The 23,529-nt window shown below is 38.8% G+C and overlaps 1 protein-coding gene across 4 annotated transcripts in view; it reads left to right on the top strand.

Moving 5' to 3' along the window:
* RUNX2 (RUNX family transcription factor 2) overlaps nt 1-23,529 on the top strand; it is a 129,242-nt gene that overhangs the window by 78,253 nt on the left and 27,460 nt on the right. For 3 of the 4 annotated variants that reach the window (XM_020287001.2, XM_020286996.2, XM_020286995.2), the window contains one exon: nt 14,164-14,325. In XM_020287001.2, coding sequence (XP_020142590.2) covers nt 14,164-14,325 — 162 coding nt within the window. Of the gene's footprint in view, nt 1-14,163; nt 14,326-15,442 lie in introns of all 4 variants that reach the window. The other variant, XM_076003314.1, reaches the window with a different exon arrangement.

The raw sequence follows: 23,529 nt of genomic DNA, 5'->3' as shown, positions 1-23,529 counted from the left end.
TCAAAGGCAGATCTACATAGCTCCAGGGCCCTGTGTGCTTAACCACCAAGTACCTTTGGAAGGCTGAAATACACGTTTATCAGGGCTCAGTTTCCTCCCATTTCTGTACCTAACAACTTGGTTTTATGTAGCTCTTTACCATTTACAAACTAGTTTTACATAAGTTCTTATTGAAGCCTTAAAACAATTCTGAAAAGTACATATTTTACAGATGGAATAAATTGATTCTTGGATAGCGGACTTGCTGGAGCCCACGTCAGCTACTATAGTTAACCATGTGTCCCAGACTCCTAGAGGCAGTGACCATTCATGTCCATCACATGGGGCTTGTTGTTGACAGTCCAAGTGAGATGTGTCCTAAAGTACTAATTTCTTTTTCTTCTCTCCATTGGGTATTATTTAGGATGCTCAGAGATGATATTTTCATAAAAGGGAGTTAGCATTAGGAGTATGTGAATTATACTTTAAAGTGCAATGTAATCTTTGATCATATTACAGTTATATAAGATGTGTCTTCAAGGTAAAAAACAAAAACAAAAACAAAAACAAAAACAAAACAGCTTGCCAGACATCCAGTGGAATAATAATCTTATCAGCAGTTACCGTGACTGAAGTAGTTTCCACTCAACTTCAGTTTGATTCTCTACTCCCTTGGCAAATAGTTCTCCTTTAAAAATCAAGGATTTTAGCCCATTAGGCCATCAGGGATTAGGGTGTGTGTATATTTGGCTGTCCTCGGCCTGGTTCCACTTGCTTGTCCTGAAACATTTACCAGCATAATCCTTACAGAAATAGGAAAGCACAGCTGAGTAGTGTGTGTCTCAAGTTACTGTTCTATTCCAGTGCTGATTCTTCAATGTGAAGGGCGTGGGGTGGCGGTGGCTGCCACAGTGAACCCATGAGGGGCTTGGGGACTGTTGGTGAGCAGGAAGAATGACTGCAGGGTCCCCTCAGTGTGAGTGTGGAGGAGAGCAGGAGTGAAGTGAAGTCTCAGGTTCTCAGCCACGGTGGCCTTACTCACCTATAGGCAACCTGTGTCTTGAGGAACTGAAGTCTCCACACTCAAAGACAGGTTGTTGGAAGTACTTTTCTTTTACTTTGGTGGTGGTGTGTTTTCAATTCTGAAGTTAAAGTGAAGTCTTACCCTATCTTCTTCCTTTGAGATCTTTTGGGCAGGACACCTGGGTAAATTTGCTACTGCCATGCACATGTGTGAGCAGGAAATCTCTTTAGAGGAGGTTCCTAGTCATGATCCTTATTTTTATAAAGGGCACAAATCCTGTGTGTAAACACTGTTTCACTTCCATTCCACTCTGGCAGCCTCCTTATGAGGAAGAGTAGACTATAGGTGCAGCCTGTGCTGGCTTTGAAGAATGAAGCTTCCTAGGACCCTGGGAAGGGCTGGTGGTCAGCCTGTCGTGTTGTTGCTTAGCCTGTTAGCAGCATCTACTGATTAGCTTCTTAAAGGTACTCTGTTTGGACCTCTGTCAGTTGGCATTCCCTAATTAACTGAAGATGATCTGAATTTATTATGCTTTTAGCAGAGTAGAGAGGTGAGATATTCTGAGAAAAATTAATTTTTTCAAAATCTTGGCTTTGTAATCTTCTCCTCTCTGGAATATGATGCAGAGTTGATATCTAGTTGTGACGGGAAGACCCGTCTCCCACATAATGCCTCACTTTGTCCTTCTTCCCCAAGACTGTTACATTTCTAGCCTGTCTGGAGGTCTCTGTGCAAAGGAAATCTTAGTGTTGTTCTCCTATTCTTTCCCAAAGTATCATCTTTCTCTTTTTAGTTTTATATTTAGTTTTAAGTACATGTATATATGTATGTATATGTGTACACACACATATACATACATATTTCCTTTACTTTTCCTTTGCTTAGGGACCTTTCTTGCCATTTTTTACCTTTTGTGATGGACTGTGGGCAAAGGGATCAGATTAAGCGACCAACTTTGAAGGAAATATTCAACCTACCAACTAACCCAGGAGAGGGACATGTCAGGCTTGCCGTTGGGTACAATGGATGCTCTGGTGTATTTTGATACTTAATTATGAACAGGCACCCAGGGCTTCAAACAGAGAGTTGGTATACATTGACTGTGCAGTATTAATAGCAACAATAATATATTATAGATATTATCAGTCTAAAAAGTATTTGCATTCTATTTTTTCATGTTAATATATGCAAAAATATTCCAGGAATAAACTTTTATGGCAGTACTCCCAGTTATGATCACTGGATTCTTTCTAGGGCTTTGTTTATTGTGATGAGGACTTGCTTCTTAACTGTTTAAAAACAGTTGGTTTTAGTAGTCTTTAAAAGACAGATTTAACAGAAGAGTAAGTATTGTGAACGCTATTTAGAGAGTAAGAAAACTGGGGCACCAGGAGATTTCTGAAACCCTCAGAGATGAAATTAGTAATCTGTATCTCAGAAAGTCAAAACCTGACAGGATGGTTTTAGGCAGAGAGGGAGTGAGGATTTAGAGGAAAGGATTAAGAATGGTAAATGTCTGGAGCTGTCACCAGGGTGAATGCTGGGAAGGGAAAATGACTTTGGATGAGCATCACTGAGGACCAGCTGAGGGTAGAGACCACTGGGAGAGCAAGCAGCACGATTATGTGATTATCTTTGCATTGGTGGTAGTTTGTGACTAGGAGTGGGCTGTGGTGTGGTGGATCGTCTGTGGGAAAGAAGCTATCTCCTAGGATTGGTAGGACTCAGCACAGGTCAGGGAAACAAGGAAGATGTTGAGCCAGTTACCGATACGGGGGAGTGTCCTGCAGGTTGGTAGATTATAGTAAAGAGGGAAGAACTTTTGAAGAGGAGTTGGCCCATCTTGCAGACTTGGAGAATGAGCAGCAGCCAAGTGGAAAGGTTAGGAAGAAAGATCTGGGGGCATACAAATTCAGGTGGGAAGAAGAAGGAGTGTTATATGGAAAGGTTTAGTGTAGACAGGAGCACCTGGACTTCCTTTAGCCACTTCTCACATGGCAGATGGAGGTCCCACACCTTGCTCTGTCTTTTTTAGCACTTCAGTCTGATGCTGCCTCTTGAGAACACAATCCTCTAATCATCTGGAAATGTCTGACTAGGTCAGGATGGGTCTACTAATATTTTGTTAACATGTCCTGAGATTGTGTTAACTTTTGTCAGCCCATCACACTGGCTTGAATTCCATGGACAACTCTGCTCCTATCCTGTCTTGCAGTTGACTAAATGCAGCACTGTGCTTTTGTTCTTATTCAGTTTTATTATGTCACTTTCACCTCCTCTTTCCATCTTTTTGGGTTATTGTATGGCTCCTATACATCCATTGTGTTAGTTATTCCTCATAACTTTGTCTCCTCTTGAAGCTGGGAAAGGTTGCTTCTGATCTTTCAAGACTTTGGTGAAGATGCTGGACAGAACTAGGACTGTAATGCCCTTGAATATGCCACTCTGTACCTCTCTCTGAGCTGACCATAATCTATATTAATGACCACTTTCTGCTAGGCCTTTTGTCTAGCTATGAATCACATTAGAGATAAGGCATATATCTTGCTGAGGTCCAGATACACATTAAACAGGTGAGCTTTCTTTTCATATATTGCTCTAGTAATACAGGCGTCCTCAAACTACGGCCCGCGGGCCACATGCGGGTGTTTTTGCCCGTTTGTTTTTTCACTTCAAAATAAGATATGTGCAGTGTGCATAGGAATTTGTTCATAGTTTTTTTTAAACAATAGTCCAGCCCTCCAATGGTCTGAGGGACAGTGAACTGGCCCCCTGTTTAAAAAGTTTGAGGGCCCCTGTTCTAGGAGATAAGTTTTTAGTGAACTTATTGTGCTTCCTGATAGTCACTATAGAGATCAAGTGTGATCTCTATAGTGACTATACTGGCTGTCTCTATAGTGACTATAGTCTCTATAGTGACTGTAGTCTCTATAGTGACTTTGTACACTGGCTATTGGAAGTGACTTAAGTGTGTTTAGTGGACTGCAAGCCGGCCAAACAAACCATGGCTCCAAAAAACTAGTTGAAACTTAGATTTCATTAACAGCAGTGTCATGCCATTTTCAGAATACGATAAATGGGGTAAGGGAATGTAAAATGTATTGTATTTTATATAGTAAACTATAAAGGCATTATCTTCAAATAATTTAACAACTATCATATGAAATGATAGTCTCAGAGAACAAAACTAAGATTAGTAGTGAATGGAGTTAAAGGGAGACATATTTTATTTACTATAAGGAAGAACTTTTTAGACTCTGTCAAGTAGAAGCCCCCGGCTTGCTAGTTAACCATGAATTTTTGCAATGTTGTGGGAAATAATTCATCTTGGAGCAGAGACTTGAATTTATCTACAGCAGCAAGCTGTTCTCCTTTATCCCCTCACTTCTCTTGGGCCTTAATTTCCTCTTATGCATGTTTATTCTGATTCTTTTTTTAAAAGATCATTCTTCTTGATAGGGAAGATTAAATCAAAATAGTGTTGGGTAATTTTTCTCTCTCTTATTAATAAAATTATGCCCATTGTTCTCAAACTTTGGCACATACAAGCATCACCTGGGGAGCTCCTTAAATGTGCAGATGCCCAGGCTCTACTGTTGAATCAGAAGGGATGAGGTAGACCTGGCCTAAATCACTCACAGCTGCAGGCCATTACCCCAGGCTCACCTGGCCCATCCAGAGCCAGTCCTGATCCAGCCTGAGGGCATTTCAAGGGCCTCACCTCCATAGTCAGATGATGTGTGGAGGCAGCTAAGTGCCCTAAGCCTGAGTGCATCCCCTGGACTCCACTCTTGTGTCCATTCCAGCTGCTGTTTTCCTCCACACCCTTCCCTGTGTGCCTGGTCCTACACTGGACCTCTGCCCTGTTTCTATTATGATGCTGCCAGAGGGAGATTTTAAAAATGCATATCTGATTATGTCATCTCATACTCAGACACCTTCTAAGGTGCCCTTCTGTTGCACTTAGGCTACAGACCAAAACTTCTACACAGCCCAGCAGGTTCTGCAGAGCTGGTTTCTCCCCACCTGTTCTCCAGTCTCATCTCACACACTCTTGAACCTTTTATCAGCACTCCAAACCCCACCCAGGTTTCTATCAAGTCCTCAAAAAAATGATACTGCCTTCTTCCCAGGAACTTAAAACCCTCTTATCTGTGCCCCACCCCCCACCTCTACTCATATTCTGGACTTCTGCTTGCTATTCAGGTCTTCTTAATCATCACTACCCTAAAGAAGCCTTCCCTGATGCCCAGGTGTGGTTGGAGTCCCGCACTACTGTACATTCTTATGGTGCCATGGACATCTCTTTTTTTGGCACTTGTCACAGTTATAATATTATTTGATTAATGTCAGTCTGTCCTACTCAAGTGTAAACTCCATGAGAGCGGGGATTAAGTCTGTTTTTATTCATCCTTAATATCCTTAGTGCCTAGCACAATACCAGAGTATGTTCTCAATAAATATTTTTTGAATGAATAAATGTCTGGGAAGACAATTCCTAGAACCATGGATATCACTATTCATCTGACAACAAACGTCATCATGCCTGGGGACCTTCTGTAACACCCTGTCATATCTGATCCCCTGGATGTTGACACCAGCCTGATTGAACCTGAATTTACTATACCCACTTCACTACTATGATTTGAACTAAGGGTCACTCCCCTTGGCCAGCACCACATCCCAGTAATATTTCAAGTTCTGGTCCTGCCCATTTGTATCTTATTTCTTTTCCTCTTCTGACTTTATCATTGAGGTCCAGGATATGCTAAGGCTGAGACCGTTTAGATGTGCCATGTGGTATAGCCTCTTGCTTCTTCTATTAGTTTTTATTTTAAACAAGAAAAGCCCTCTTTTTCTGTAAGACAGTTATGAGTCTCATCCAGCCAGAAGTTGGTGATAGTCAAGAGGAACTTCTCCTCATCTTGTCTTAACAGTGCAACTTTCTTCTGGTTTTTCTCTTAATATTGTGTTATAGGATATGATGTCTTAGGCTATACATATCATTTCTCATTCTCTTCCCTGTTACTTGCCGCCTGAGATTTACTAATTCCCTCTTTCCATGTTTGTATTGTAACATAAACTGTTGGCAAGCCCAGTGCACCCTACATAGCATCCAGTTTTTTTTTTTGGTTTTTTGGTTTTTTTTTTTTTAGACAGAGTCTCACTCTTGTTGCCCTGGCTAGAGTGCTGTGGCATCAGCCTAGCTCACAGCAACCTCAAACTCCTGGGCTCAAGCAATCCTACTGCCTCAGCCTCCCGAGTAGCTGGGACTACAGGCATGTGCCACCATGCCTGGCTAATTTTTTCTATATTAATTTTTAGTTTGGCAATTAATTTCTTTCTATTTTTAGTAGAGACGAGGTCTTGCTTTTACTCAGGCTGTTTTCAAACTCCTAACCTTGAGTGATCCGCCTGCCTTGGCCTCCCAGAGAGCTAGCATTACAGGCGTGAGCCACCACGCCTGGCAGCATCCAGTTTTATCCAAATAGTTTGCTGTCTTTTTCCCCTCAAATTTCATTTTAAAGCTCTCTGAATCACTTGCTTCAGTCTCCTGCCAGACGATTCTTGCAACCACCTTGGTCAGTTGGAAAGGGTCCCTGGTGGGGACAACAAAGGTGTCTAAATCCTGCTCTTGTGTCTTCTCTGCTGACATGAGCCAAACACTCTGATGAGAGATGTCAATGGGTTTCAGCTCCTAGCACCTACCTTTCGTAGCCACCTCAAATCAGCTGTGCGTGACTTCAGTAATTTCTGTTGCAACTATTGTCTCCAGAAAAGACTGAAGCTAGGGAGCTCACTTGTCTGAGTAGTTAGAATCATAGCATTTTGTAGCAGGGAAACATCTTAGAGATAACCCAGTCTATTCTCATTTTATAGGTGAAAACATTGAGAGTCAGAGAAGGTAAATTATTGGTCCACGATTGCACAGGTAGTGCCAAAGCCTCCAGTCCAGGGCTCTTCCTATGCTTGGGGGAGACTCTTTGTTTTGAGACTGTTTCCTATTAGTCAAGAGAACCAGAAGTGAGTAAAGAAATCTCATTCTAAAAATCCAGTCTAGCTAAAAGGGTTATTAGAAAAGACATAAAATTTAACATTTAGTGTTTAGTGTAAATTGTTTTGAAATGGGAATCTCTGTACGTATGAATGTGTGACTGTAAGTAGATTTATATTACGAATGACAGTAATACGACAGAAATAGTTGAAGATAGGAAATGGTCAATCTGCCCCTCTGTGTTAGACTGTTGACTATATTTGATCCTGGTAGCAATTAAGAGGCATAGTTCTGAGCTAGTAGACTCTATATATACTTTATTTTAAATACCTTCATTTTCTCAAGAAATGTTTGAGGTTTACAGAGCCTGATTTGAATACGAATTAGGGAAAAAATGGGTGGAGGATAAAGGGTGGGAATGTGGGGGTCTCTAATTGTACCCTACTCTCCGAATACTGCAGGTACTCACTGCAGACACACTGGCTTTGGCAGAATCATTGTCCTGGTGTCATGTTACACAGAGGCCTGCTGGCAGCACAAACAGGAAGAACCTTTTGTGTGCTGGTTCAGGCTTTGCTCCTGTTGGCTTGTTTCCTCCCAGCTCTGCGTGAAGTTCAGCACCATGTCCATGGTGTGCCTTGTTGTGAACCATTCTTAGGAAAGCAGATCCTTCTTCACACCCACAAAGTGTTTACAAAAGGAGGCTTGCTAATAGCAGCTACCGGGTTTCCATGCATGCTTTTCACTGGGCTTTTGTAAAGCTCTCTGTTTTCTCCTTCCCTCCACTCAAACCTGTTCAGAAAAGAATTCCGACATGTTTTCCTAGAGTCAATTCATTTTCCTAGGGTGCTTTTTTTTTTAATACCCTGTCTGCCCTACCCTTCATATCTTACTGTGATCCCAAGTGTTTAGAATTCAATTATGCAGATGTGAAATTTGGCTGTTCAGTTATTTGAAAGTATAGAAGCTCTAAGAGCCCACGACTCTTTACATATCATTTTAGGAAGTGCACGGCCACCCTTCTTCTTCCCCGTATGAATGACTGAACTTCAGAAGCTCTGGTCCAGCTCAAAGAAGACAGTTTGCTTTCCTCATATCCACAGGTTTACATAAATGGTTGTCTCTATTTTTGCCTGATGAAAGACAGCTTGAGACATAGGAACCACCTCTCTCCCAATTAGCATTTTCGAGCACCCCCTGGGTACAGTTGCCTCTGTACTTTTATGTTTTGTGGTTTATGGAATGGAAAGCAGATGCAACCACTCTCCAAGAAGTCTAAGCTGAAGGAACACCACCCTAAAAGGAGAACTTTTAAAATCGATTCTGACATTGGTGCTCCATGGTTCATTTTTATCTTTAGAACTTTTTTAAAAGGACAGGTTCATGCTTGTAACAGACTTTGCCTCAGTTGAAACCAGTGCTGAAGGGATTCCTTATGCCAAATGATTGTTTCTTTTTTATGTCTTTCAATGGCTTCTCCCTCAAGATTAAAAAAGAGAAATTAACCTGGACTCTTAGTAGCTAGATTTGGTCTACTCTCACAAAGGAAACCATGATTTCTTCTGGAGAAGAAATTTTTCTGTAATCTATGGTTGCAGATCTAAGGGAGTCCAATAAACAGCCTTGCCCTGTATACCTGGTGGTAGTTCTTAGTAAGCTTTCACAGCACTGGGGACTATTGTCTCATTGGTTTTATTTTCAGGGTCTCTGGGAGGAACATAGGTCCTCTGCATCTTTCACTTCTCTCTCATTTAGTCATTTCAATTAATCACATCCTACCTGTGAATACAGCAGGCCTGTTAGGTAAGAAAAACCTGTTTTTCTCTTTCAAGTTGATGTTGCAGGTCAAATTTGATTACTGCTTCCCTCTAAAACCCCCTATTTTAGGTGGCAGGAGAGAAGTTTGTAGAAAAATAGGGGTGGAGTCATTTAAATGCACTTGTGATATTTAGTATTTCAGATTTCCCAAGCGCTAAAGAGTGTGTATATATAAAAACTCAATGCTAAAGGTTTTGTTTTTAAACTGTCATATATGTATAAAAACACATGTCAATACTTTGAATTTCTATAACATAATAATAAGAATAATATTGATACTATTTCTGAAGATTGCCATATGAGATTTTTATGTAGTCTGCTTTTCCAGAAGAAATCACAGTTTCCTTTGTGAGGGTAGACCAAATCTAGCTATTAAGAGTTCAGTTTAATTTCCCTTCTTTTTGTCTGAGGTTGAATTACAGTTTTTAAAACATCTTAAAAATATTTAACGTTTAACAATGCCGTGAAATAGCATTGAATTAACCTCTGAAAACTTGCAGGTGCTTATAGGTCACCCGGGATGTAACCTCAAGGCCATGATCGACACCTCTGTCCTCTGACACATTGGAGTCAAGGATATTATTTATGTTGGAGTTGTATGACATGGTACTGCCCTGCATGTTCTGCATATTCAGAAAGACAAACCATTCAGTATAACTCTGGATGGTGCAAATGAGAGGGGGATTATCCTCGTTCTGTGAGACCCCAAACTAAGATGAGGACAGTTTCTTGTTTGTTAATGGTTAATTAGTAGGTTTGTTTCAGAGCTGGGCCCTGTATCTTCTCTATTAGTAACTTCAAGATTGACTGGCGATGCTTCAAAAACATCTATCACCTGCTCTGACTCATCCAATTTAAAAGTGAATCTCAGAAGTCTCAGGTTTCTTCAGGAAGTTGAGTTCAGAAATAGTTTATGAGATCGGGTTAAGGTGACTTTTCTCTACTGTAAGCATAAATAATTGTCCATAAAAAAGCAAATATTCTGTAATCATATATTTATGATAGGATTATATTTTCTTGGTGATTGAGCATTTAGGAAGTCAAAAAATTTTACAACCATGTTTTTCCCACTAACAGATTGAAAGGTTAAAGTGTTCAGTGCTTGAAAATACACTAAAAAGATTAGGATTTCTCCATCTGGGAAAGAATATGATTAAGGTGAAACGTTCGTAAAAGGATATTGACATGACTAATACAGATATGTATTCTCTACATTGTGAACCTGCAAACTATAGAAAGGTCTCTATAAGTTGTCCTCTGCCAGAATAAGAGGTTAAGGGCAGACTGAAGGCTCAATAAAGGTAGAGGTTTTAACATTTATTGGGTTCTTTCCGTGTCTAAGCTCTTTATTACATTACCTCATTTAATCTTTGTAAAAGATTTATGAAGGAGCTATTCTTATTTATTCCCATTTTACAGATGAGGAAACTTGAGTCTTAGATGTGTTCTATAATTTGTGCAATCACACAGTCTAGGAATGGTGAAACTGGGATTGATGATCACTCATTCACAGGGTTTTAGAAAAGGCACGGGGGTGTTTGGAGAACAATACTTTTGTTTTTTTAAGGTTGTTGCCATCTTTTTAAAATTACTTACACAAGATCTAGTGAACCCCGTATGACAGTTCTTATATTTTATTTTTATTTAGAAACTCTCTCTCTTTATTAAGTCTTTGTCATAGAATCTTAGGACAAGTGACCTTGAAAGAGATAGGCTGGACTATAGCCTGTTCTCTGAGAGGCAGAAACCAGAGAAAGACCTTCTCACCTGTTTAGGAATAGTGAGAAGTTTTTTTTTCCTAATCTTGGGTATCTTTAGGAAAGGCTTCACTAAAAGCAAAACTGTCCTTTAATAGACTATTCTATTGCATATTCTGGGAGTCAGGAAGTTCATGTAAAACCTAAAACCTCGCTGATATGAGCCTCTTTGATAGCCTATGGGGAAATTAGAGAATGACTAATGATGACTTCATTTTAATATTCTACCATCCATTTGCACCACCTCAGTAGTTGTTTATTGAGTTCTCACCATGTACCAGGCATTGTACTCAATTTTGCTGAGTCCGATCTTAGAATTCTTCAAGAATAACACTAGACAAACCCATCTAACCTAGATAGTGTAGAGTCAGATTTCTATGTTTTTTGAATAGTGATGATGATTTTCCATTCACTATATGTTACTCAATCTTCACTGTGAGGATCCAACTCTGAGACAGTATTATCATCTGCATTTTACACAGGAGGCTGTTCAAGCTCAGCAACATTAAGAAACATGTCCCAGGTCATGCAGCAGGGCCTTGACCATGTGAGCTCCTAAAGAGAATAAAAATGGCTTTAACATAGTACTTTGTAGTAATCAAAATCCTTCTGCTTAAATTATCTCATCTAACTTTCCAAACAAATGCAACAGTAGTTATTGTTATCCTCATTTTACAGATAACACTTATATTTATTATGTACTTAAGGTATGCTAAGAGTGCCAGATACCTTATCAGATATGTTCGTGTAATACTCAGAAAAACACCAATATGTATCATTATTCCCATTTTATAGATGAGCCACTGAGGCCCAAAAGTTAAGTGATTTGCTCAGCGTAGTAGAAAGCCTAGGCTTGTCAGCCCAGCCAGTATGCATGACCACTATGCTATATTCACTTTACCATATTGTGCTGCCTCATTTTCCAGGTGAGGAAACTGAGATTCAGAAAGTTAATTAATCCAGATGAGATCATACAGCTTATAAATAGCAGAGCCGGGACTTCAGCTCAGATCCTCTCATTAGAAAGCCCGTTTGTTTCCCACCATACTGGGCTGCCTCTGCACAAGTATAACTATAAGGCTGTATCTTACGTCCAAGTTAAGTACCCTAATTCCTTTTAGTCATTCTTCACATTTCTTTGTATTTTTTCCTGTTTTTAGGCAAGGGGCCCTGTATGACATGTTATAGTCGAGAAATGGACATACAGGTTAAACTACTTGCTCAGGAAGTTATCTGGTAAAGTTGGATGAGAACTCAAATCCAAATTTGAGTCCTGTGTGCTCAATTTATTCAGCTATGTGGTTCTTGTCCTTTTTGTCTATTGAAAATATTGCTTGAGAAAAGGCCTTGCTTTTATGATATTGCTTTCCTGTGCTAGAACGAATGAATCTTTTTTCCATCTGAAGATCATTTACTATTTCTCTGAATAGTGAATTACATTACTGGCGTAAGGCAAGGAAGTATGTCAATATCAGATACATAACAAGGACCAGTCACTCAGATTTGAAATGTTGCCAATCTATACAATCTCAGCCTAGAGTTTTAAAGCACAAAAGTCCATTACTTTAATGATCAAGTATCCTTCAGATTTCTGAAGGAAAAGTTTATGTTAACCATTTATAGTACTACAGTTTTATTCAAATTTCAAACTCAGGTAAATGTTCCTTAAAATTGAATTGGATGACATTTTTCTATGTATCTGTTGATGTCAGTAAACATCAGATAAATATCCAGATGTATTTAATTATTTCAACTCAAGGAAGTATGTCCTATTTACACAATCTTTAAATAAATTGTTTCTGAATTGAACAAATAAACAAGAAATAGCTGAACTAAACTTCTTTGACTGTATGGAAAAACTGAGGGATTTTAATAGAGGAACCATCTCAGAAAACCCATATCTTATTATATTTCTTTTTATTTTTAGAGATAAACCTGAATTGACTGCTCAAATATATTAATAGTCTTTGAAAATTAAGCTTCTTATTTTCAAAGAGTAAAAGGTGATGTAGGGATAATTTAAAACCTATTTCAGATGTGTTAACTCTAGTTCAGATATGTATTAAATATGGGACTATCCCTATGTCAACAAGTTTTTTTTTATAAAAAAAAAAAGTAAGAATTAATACTTATTGAGTATCTTCCATGCTATTCTTCTTTTAATAGTTATCTCATGTAATTCTCACATCCCTGTGATTCAGGTATCCCCCCCCCCATTTCCCCACCTTTTACAGATGAAGAAACTGAGGCTCAGAGTAGCTGAGTAATTAAGCCAAGATCACACAGAAAGTAGAAGTCTCAGAACTTGAACCTAACATGTTTGTGAACATTCCAAAGTCCATGCATATTCTAATATACCAAGCTATTCTGTGAACAGCCTGGTCTATTAGAATTTTTAAATTAACATAAAAAATTTTAAATTAGCATAAAAATATATGTTAAGAGAAATTTTCTTGTGATTCTGCTTGATTAGCCTTCAAGTAAGAGCAAAACAGTTTGAAATATACACTTTCTTTTGCCTTGGAAACATACAGAAAATTTACCTTTTTTCTTATGTAGACTGAAGGTCTTTTAAGAAATCTACTTGGCCTTGAGTTTGTACCTCCACTCAAGTCCATTGAGATACATCAGATGATATTGTTAATGTTCAGCAATTAACCCTAACCAGTTGACTGCCCATTATTTTTATTATTACAGTGACTGTAGGTAATATTAGGCAAAACTCTAAACCTAGGACATCTTTTAAACAGATTCCAATAGGATTAAAAACATTTCCCTGTTTTCCTGTTTGGGGTCATTTCCTTACTGTTACATTTTCTTACTCTTATGCTTAACATTGAAACTGGATTGTAGTGAAGCTTTTCAGTTCTTAATGAGAGTTGACTTTGAAATTAAGTTTTATCTTTTTCTTAAAGGTTATTTTCTGACTTAGCTTTAGTGTGAGAATAACATAAACAGCCCCTCTCCTTTCTAGTCATCTTACATACCACCCTGTCTATACTCATCCCTACCACTACACCCTTAACCCCGGTGCCAGAAAGTGCCAGTCCATTGGCCTTCCTGGAAAGAAAGTTCACTGTACTGACATCATGGAATCATGCACCTTAAAACCAAACAGCACGTCTGAAAGACAGTAGCTGGATATACAGCATTAAAAGGCACAGTCTACATGTTCTTTAGCCAAGTTAACTGTTCAAAAAATTTTCTAGCTTTTAAAAAATGAAGTAACCTATGTACATTGGAGAAGTTTTAGAGAATACAAAAAAAAATAAATGAAATATAATCCCACTTTGTAAAAATAACCGTAACAGATTATTCTCGAAATGATTGTTAGACTTTCCAAATTGAAATATTTACATGAGAGAGACAAATTGTCCTTATGTATGATGCATTTTGTTGCCTTCATTGCCTCTTGAAGTCTAGAAAGCTTTGTGCTATTCAGAGCCTGAAAGGATGGGATTATAGGAAATAAATTATTGTTTATATATTCTCCTTTCCCCCCATTGCTTTATCCTTTCTAAGTTTTGGGTTGCATGTTTCTAGGGCTGCAGTGGTTGTTACACTAAAGAGTTTTCTCATTCTTTTCCCAGACCCCAGGCAGGCACAGTCTTCTCCTCCATGGTCCTACGACCAGTCTTACCCCTCCTACCTGAGCCAGATGACGTCCCCGTCCATCCACTCCACCACCCCGCTGTCTTCCACACGGGGCACTGGGCTTCCTGCCATCACCGACGTGCCCAGGCGCATTTCAGGTAAAGACCATGCTTTAACTAAAAACCCACCCCCTACAGGGGTCAGAGGGAGAACGGGATGGGCCATGCCTGTCTTATCTGCGCTCACAGTAACTCTGTATTAGAGGCACGTGGGCATGGGTATGACAGTCTGCAGGCAAGGTCTTCTGAATGATGGGGCATTATCAAACACTCGAACATTTTAGGTTAAGAGACTGAAACTCCACCAGAGATGGCATATTTTTCCTTAAGATGATATTTAATGCCACCCAGTTAGTGTCCTGCTGAATTGTGTCCTATTTGGTGGGCATTGTCTCATAACCAGGGCCTTCTCCTGAGGGTCTTATGCCCGACCTTCTTCTGCTTGTGTTTCTGTCTTTTCCTAACATCTGCCTGTAAACCAAATTATAGATGGATGGCACAGCCCTCTATTCCCGAAGGCTTATAAATCCCAGGAATCCAAGCTAGCTAGTTCCGAGAGAGAGAGAGAGAGAGAGAGAGAGAGAGAGAGAGAGAGAGAGAGAGAGAGAGAGAGAGAGAGAGAGAGAGAGAGAGAGAGAGAGAATGTTCAAACTCAGTATTTTCATCAGAAACTTAGTCATTTGAAATGCAGTGAGGCCTGAAAGAGTCTTAAAAGGCAATGTGTGGCCTCTGAGTGGCCAAGTCGAGCCTTTCTGTGAAGCATATAGCATGCCGCTGTCACCTCAGTCTGGCAGCCTGGTGCTCACAATTCCACTGTTCCAAAGGTGCCACAAGGATGCGTGGCTCATGGTGGAAGTGTGTGTGATACGTGACCTGGCCGCCCCTCTCTACCTTGGAGAATTTGTCATAGAGAGCCAGCCAGTGTTCACGAAGACTTCAAACTGACAAGTAGAGAAAAGTTAAAGGCCCTCTGCTTACTGTATGAGTCCCATGAATTAGAAAATGAACCTGACATGCGAACTGCAATGTTGCCTCCCCCCCCCAAAAGACGTAGATCCACAGAGGCACACACCCCATTGGATCCCATGTTTGCCAGACACTCTTCTCAGCGTTCGGGCCCCATGCACCTGTTTGACTCCTGGCCAGGTTAATGTCTTTCTTTCTTTCTCTTTGTGTTTCTGTCTCTGTTTCTGTCCCTCTCTCGTTTTCTGCAAAGCTCGAAGCCGTTACTCACTCCGCTGAGTTGCACCACTGACAAGCGGAAGCTCCTCCAGCAGGCTTGCAGGTTTTGATTAGCTCAGACTCCTTTATTTCTTTCAACTTGGGAGGAGGGAAGGCTTTGTTTCTCCAGCAAATAGCAGGAGAGGGCTCTCTGGTCCTAGTGCCTTCACATTTTCTGCAGCAGATGGACTTCCATGGGGGTGAGTAGGGAAAGAAGAGGGGTGGAGGGAGAACTGCAAGATTCTTTGGAAAACCATGTTACCACTTTTCATTTTGACTGCTGTTATTATTTTTATGACTCACATGGTATGTACTGGGGGCTTGTACAGAGTGTAGAATTTTAGTTATCATTTCCCTTGCCTGGACTCAACATCTCCTTTAGGCAAACATCAGTTAAAGACACAGGAAAGAGTGAGTAAGGCACAAGGGAGGCACAAGGCACAAGGGCTGATAACGGGATTAAAGGCATAGTGTTTGATGGTGTTGAGTTAGTTTTGGTTATTCCTTCTGTATTTCAAACTGAGAGTCTGTTTTGTTTTACATAGTGCCAAAATGACACTTTGACAGAATAGACTTGGGCAAACTTGCTTATGTTTAGGGTCCCCTGAGTCTTCTGTCTGCCCAACCCTCTGTGGCTGAAGCAGGTTTTGCTCTTTTTTCTTTAGCAGTACCTGGAGGGAAAAACCTTAGGGAGTGATTGAAGCATTAAAGACACTTATCTACAGCATTTTCTTACTAAGGTATATTCCTATATGAATTCACCAGGGAAACCATTGAAAATAACATTGAAAAAATGCTGTGTGAATTGGTAGTCATTATTGTTTATCATTTACATGTATAATGCAAAACAGCCATATTATTTTCAAGTTAGTTTACTGAGGATTACTTAAAGCATTTCCATAAAACAACACAACTTTTCCCATTCCATGGAGAAGGAGGCAGGAGCCAAAAGTGATTAATTATCCAGGCACATATTGATCTTAGGCCAAAGGTAGGAAGGAGCCTCTGCTTTAAGCTAGTTTAAAACTGAGTTTAGTCCAGTTTTTTCCTCCCACCCCAAACATTTCTGTGAGTTGTCCCTGGTAAAGTAACATGGTGCCAGGGTGGGAGGTTCTGTGTAAACATTAAAGAGAACAGAAAATCCCTCTTGTCAGCATGCAGGGAAACAGGAAGAAACAGCTAGACACGGACTGTCAGAGAACTGGAGGAACCCTGATTTACCTAACCTGACTCTGGACTGTGGGGCTGTGCTTGGTGGACTTAGGGACCATGTCACCTGGAGTGCACACCACTTTTACTTCCCTGGGAACCTTCTTGGGGAGGAGCCTGTCTTATAGGTTCCCAGGTAGCAAGGCACACGATTTTTATTTTGTTATTATTCCACTCCATGCCTAAAGCCATCTCTAAGGTCCATTACCTAGAAGCTCTGACAAGTGAGACTTATGAATGAGGGTTTTTTTATTTTTTACCTTTTTGGTGCTTTAGTAAATAAAATCCTTTGGCTTGAGTTCATTCCTGTGCCTCTAGTCTTCATCATGCTCTGTGCCAAATAATGCCATTTGCATGTAACATGGACAGCTAAATATTAACCTCTCTTCCCATCCACAAGTGGTCTTGTGGTCACTTTTTGAGAAGCTTTCCAGAACAGTTCATGTTTTAGGTACAGAAATCGATTCTCATCTCCATAGTTGAAGGAGTATACAAAATATTCTCATATGATTTTGGGTGAGAAAGAATACACTTACACTGTAGGATTGGGAATTCAGATCCAGGTTTGAATTCCAGCTCAAACATGTATCAGACAAACTTCTTACTTTACTTTATTATTTGTCAAATAGGGATATATTACTTATCATCTAGGGTTATAAGGATTAAATGAGATAATATAATGTGCTTAGGACAGGCCTGACACACAGTGTGTGCCAAATAGATTATAGATGATATGTGATATGATGAAGCTAAAATTGCTTTGTAAAAATTGTATGTCCATATAGAATTTGCAGGCAAGCCTTGGTTTAAATGAATGAAATAAATAAAAATCTAAACTTCTAAAGGGGATGTTTGCTTTAGAAAATCACCACATACTTAAAATAAAAAGCTCTTGGATTATTTAAATGAGTTAATACTCATATGGCATTCACAAAGCACTTAATACAGTACCTAGCACATAGAAATACTCAAACGTTTGCCATTATTTTTATTCTGTAGATTTAAAATAAATATTTACAGAGCTAAAAGCAATTGGGAACCATTCACAAAAAAGCCAATAAAGCATTAAGAGAAAATAACTCTTCTATTATGTTGGAAAACAGAAATAAAATGTGGGGTTAACTAGGCATGATAATGTTCTGTTCCAAGGGATCATAGGAATAAAAGCAACCAGAAAGATCCTTCAGAAGGAATTGTTTCTGGAGAAATTACATTTCATCCTAAAAGACCATTCCAAAGAAAGACCATAATTTAATCTTTTTAAAGACCTTCAGATAATCCAATTTTATAACTTTTATTGGATATCCTTTCTTCTGAGTAATTTTTTAAGCATGGCTACAATTCTAGAACTTAATGAATTATAATAATGACAATGATACTATATCATATAGTTCCTATAGTCTTTCTCAAACCTTTTCTGGAAGCAAGGTATAAACAAAAGAGGATAAAATAAAATAAAAGGTATGTTAGTTACAATTCCTACTTTACCGCTAAGATAGATACACTACTAGATGTCTTAAAATTCAAATATGCAGTACAATGATTTAGGAAATATCTTCCTAACCTTGGGTAGCCTTCAACATGATAATAGAACAACAATAGCAGTTGTAGGTTTATAATGGAATAATGAGTTATTGCCCTGTAATTGACTAGCAGGAGTCTACCTAACTATAAAGAGTTTGAATCACATTGAGTTGAATTATGAAAATCAAGCACTACTTATCTGAAACCAGTCTCATGATGTTACAGTGCAGAAGGAGCCCTGTAAGGTTGGTCCTCCTCCCCCACCAGTATGGCCTTATCATAAAATCGTCTGTTTTTAAGTTGCACTCTCATCTCCAAGTGATTTTATATATTATCTCACTTCATCTTATGTGGTCCTAAAAGGATATTCACCGCACAGAGATAGCCAAAGTTATTTCTCTTTGATTCCATTAAAGAGCAAGGTGTGGCAAAGCAAGGACCAGCAGGCTTTGCGCAACGCAAACCATCGCATGTCTTTATAATTGTAATATTATCACCTATGGTGATTTTGATGTTCAAAGCACTTGTGAGGCTCGACATAAAGATTATAATTACTTTTCTGGAAGTCATTACAAAATACTATGTAAGGAAATAATTGCTGACTTTCAAAATGTATTTTATGTAATTATTCTACTATGGAAAGACACACAGCTGTTTATTGAGTCTGATTCTTTGACTTGTGGGTCAGAGTATGAGCTCGTGGTAGCCTTCTAAAGGAGAACCTGCACAGGTTTTTTTTTCACTGTGCCAAACTCCTCCACTAACCCGCCCATTTATGTGAAGTAGCTTAGATTAATTGTAGTTTAATCTAAATCTGCACCACTGTTTGGCATACATGAGGTGGAAGAGATTTACATAGCCATTTTTCTGTGATCTTGGTCATTGTGCCCATGGACCTTTCTCATGCTTTCTGAAGGCCTCTTAGACTTAGGCTATGTTAATTAGAGATGCCCAGGAAAGGGTCACAGATGTTGGCTGCCTCAGTTACTCTGGGAAAGGCCACTACAGGTTTTATGGAGGATTTTTCTCTGCCTTTGTGGGATTTTTTTTTTACATGGGACAGAGTTAAGAACTGTAGTCTTTCTGAAGGTTATTATTTTTTTTTTTCTGTTTTGGCAATAGTATTGACTCTCTTTTTTCAAAATATTTAAATTTTAAAAAATTCCACTTAACTGCACAGGACTATTGAAGATGTCTTCATTTTTATGACTCTGGTTGCTAAACTATAATATTTCAAAGGTCAGCAGAATTGGCATTAAAATTATTAAATAAAATTAAAATTAATTTTTAAATAAAATAAAAATTATTTTATCATTACCATAGGATCTAGAAATTGTCGCTGGAAAATCCCCATTTGATCATTCAAGGTCTGTCAGAAGGATTAAAATTTCAAACCCAGTGGTTTGATGTAGTTCATTTAAAAATGTCCCTTATAACCAAGCTGTATCAAGTCCCCTGAGTCAGGTTCTTGAACCCAGCAGCTTCAGTAATGTGTCAAGTATATGTGAGCATTTATTTTAGCAGAGCAGCTCTTAACTCACAGGAGGGAGTAATGCCTTAAGAAAGGTTAAAAAGAAAACTCCACCAATTAATACTAATAAACCAGAAAGTTAAAGCAACCATAATAAAACACTAGAGCATCTACTTTTTACTACAAGGGCATTCCTTTATTAAGAGCCACCTGTTTGGTAGACATACCTCTGCTATGGCAGCCATGGGCAAGTAATTAAGTTTAATAGGAGCCACTCTTATTTTGAAGAAGTTCTCTGTTTACAGCCACAGAGGGGGGAAGTTATTAAATTTAATGGACCCTAAACAAAGGCAAGCCCTGTGTTAACAACTGAATGTTCAATATTCTACCCTATTATATTGACTCTGATTGATTGGATTATTTTTGTATTCTATTAAGTTGAAACTCATCTTGCTTTCTCTAAAAATAGGCTATCTTTTGACATGAGCAGATGGTGTTTTAATTTCGTCTGAACCTCAGTTTACTCTAACTTCTGATTTACTGGTGCTGAGGCCTGAAGAAGTGGTTTCCGTTCCCACTAGATCAGTTGGAGACAGTTGGGCCAGCTCACGAAGTTGCCGAAGCTTGGTTATATGACTAAGTACTGTTATTTGTAGCTAGACTGGGGTACCCAAGCTCAGAATGAAATCCCGTGTACATAGTCTGACTCTGATTTTATACATGGTTCTTGTCAGTTGTTTTTGTGGGGATTTATTTCTGACACATGTACAACTACCCACACATAGGGAAAAGATTTAGTAATGAAAGGAATCATGCTTATGCAAGGATGGCGAACACATGGTTATAAATTTTATTGACAGGTTTGCTGCAATCTCCTTTTTCATAGATGAAAACTTGGGAGTCTGAACCCCATTTCACCCAAAGTATTAATTTTCTAATGATATGATGGCTTCTGTGGAATCTAAGAGGGTGGGAGTAATATAGTTTAGGAAACTTGAATTTTAGTTAAAATGTCACTGAAGAGTCTTTTTCTATTCTCGAACATGTCAGTTAATTTATTGTGCTTATGTTAATGAATTACTGGAAATTGCCCATCCATATGTCTCAGAGGTTCTGCCAGGAGTAAGATGATATCTATTCAGGGATTTGATGTTCTTAGGGCTTTTAGTAAAGAAAGTTTGCCTTACTGATAAATGCTAGTGGAAAAGCTAAGTCGTGTCATTATCTTCAAAAGAGTAGAAATGTGCTGTTATGTATGTGTCTTAAAATTAGTACTTTATATTTTAGAGCAGTTTTAGGTTTACAGAAAAATTGAACAGAAAGTACAGAGAATTTCCATATCTCCCCACTCTCTCCTATCTTGCATTTGTGTGGTATTTGTAATAATTGATGAACCAATATTGATACATTGCTATTAAATAAAGTCCACAGTTTACATTAAGGCTCACTCTCTGTATTGTGTAGTCCCATGGGTTTTACCAAATGTGCAATGTGATATATCCACCATTACAGAATCATACAGAATAGTTTCACTGCCCCCAAAAATCTCCTGTACACCACCTGTTCATCTCTCTTTCCTTTTTCTTCTCCCCTCTGCCCCCTGTCTTTGGCAACAACAGATCTTTTATTGTCTCCATAGTTTTGCCTTTTCCAGAATGTCATATAGTGGGAATCATATAATATGTAGCTTTTTCAGACTGGCTTCTTTCACCAAGTATGCATTTAAGGTCCCTCTATGTCTTTCCAGGGCTTAATAGTGCATTTTATTTTATCACTTAATAGTATTCTGTTGTAAAAATGCTATTATATATTCAAAAATATGAAGGATGCTCTCCTTGTACCTGGAATGTCACCCCCCCCTTTTCATTTTGTTACTAACTTTGCCACTGATATTTATTAGGAAGCATTTCATACATTTCTTCCTGGGGAAGAACTTTCTTTATCACTGCAGTTGTCACCAAATGATTTTTCATAACTTAGGTGCATTTTTTAATTAGAATTTTTTTCTTAATTTTTCCCATAGATAAATTCTTGAAAATTAACTTTTAGATGGTCATTCCTATTAATTCAAATGTAGAACAGACCTCCTTAAAAATAACAATTCATTATGCGACTATTTAGCTGCTTCCCACAATATTCGACTTTCCTAGGTAAAGGGTGCTCCTTTTCTCTTAAAAAAATGCCTGGCATTCCTTAAGTTTGCTATGCTGTTTCCCACTCCTGTGCCAACCCACTTCTTTGCATCAGAGGGCAGGGCCCTGTTGCTCCCTCTCAGACATCCCTTTCCCAGCCACCACTTTCTTCAAAGTGAACCGCTGTCTCATCTACACCCATTTGTTGAACTGCTCTTTCATCTACACCCACTTGTATGTCATCTCTGTACTTTGGACACACCTCTAATGTGTATACATCTTCCTTTAGTATAATAATTTGATTGCATGCCATCATCCTTTTACAGAAGGTCAGCTTCTCAAGGACAGTGACTATGTTTTAGGTATTCTTTTTTTTTTTTGAGACAGAGTCTTTCTTTGTTGCCCAGGCTAGAGTGAGTGCCGTGGCATCAGCCTAGCTCACAGCAACCTCAAACTCCTGGGCTCAAGCAATCCTGCTGCCTCAGCCTCCCGAGTAGCTGGGACTACAGGCATGTGCCACCATGCCCAGCTAATTTTTTTTCTATATATATTAGTTGGCCAATTAATTTCTTTCTATTTATAGTAGAGATGCGGCCTCGCTCTTGCTCAGGCTGGTTTCGAACTCCTGACCTTGAGCAATCCGCCCACCTTGGCCTCCCCGAGAGCTAGGATTACAGGCGTGAGCCACCGCGCCCCGGCTGTTTAACGTATTCTTGAATCCTTATAACCTAGTATGTTTTTTGGCACATAGCAGGTGCTTAGTAATGTTTGCTAAGCAAGTATTAGTGAGAAAGAGGATAGGAAAAAAGAGGAAGATTTTTAGAAGAAAACTTTTAGAGGAAGACATTTAGAAGAAAAAAGGGAAAAAGAAAAAAAGATTTTGTTCACCTGGAACAACAAAGAAAGGGCAAAACAAGAGAAACTTTCGTTGTTGATAAGGACAGGAAATAGCTCAGTAAGAGTGTGCATAAGCAGTATATATTTTTATCTCCAAGTCTTTTTGCAATGTGTTTCATATTTAGAACACATATCAAGACTTCATCTGTTTCCAGAACTTGCTGCTAACAGTTAGTAACAATGCCAAAACATACTTTAAGTCCAGCTTGAAACCAAATGATCAAATAGAATTTTTTATTTCTAATTTAGAGTCTGACATTAATTATAGCCATCAAGTAATAACGTGTCAAAGTCTTCTCTGAGAAAATGATAGAAATTACACCAACTAAGTATAAACTGAAGCAAAGCTATTTCTCTAAAACAAAGCAGAAGCTCTGGTTTTGAACAACTATCATTTCTCATGAAGTCTTCTTCAGGCTGAATTTTTCCTATCTCCTCCCACCCCTGCTTTTTAACCCTTTCTGTGTGACATGGTTTCATGTCATGTTACTATTCTGGTCAGTGCCCCCTTAGTGCCTGGTACCCAGAACCAGACTCCTCCCTCACCTTCATTCTTTTGGTGACTGACCATGTCACAGTTTTCTCATATTTGCCACTTCTGTCAAGCTGCATTTCTCCTGTTTTTTTACTTTTACAGCTGTTTTGTTTTTTTTTTTTTTAGATTCACATACTTTACTTTCTAGTTATTCCTATTAGGTTTTATCTTATTTAATTCAGGTAATAATTTCTGCCTGTCTATAACTTTTTATATTTTAATAATGTCATCCAATATATTAGTAGTCTCTTGCATTCCTTCCTGTGTAGGATGCTTTTCTTCAATTCATTTCAGTCATTTCAATTCAGCTCAGC

The sequence above is a fragment of the Microcebus murinus genome, chromosome 5, assembly GCF_040939455.1.
Source record: "Microcebus murinus isolate Inina chromosome 5, M.murinus_Inina_mat1.0, whole genome shotgun sequence".
NCBI classification, from domain to species: Eukaryota; Metazoa; Chordata; class Mammalia; order Primates; family Cheirogaleidae; genus Microcebus; species Microcebus murinus.
Note: the sequence above shows the minus strand (reverse complement) of the source record. Positions and strands in the feature narration are given on the sequence as shown.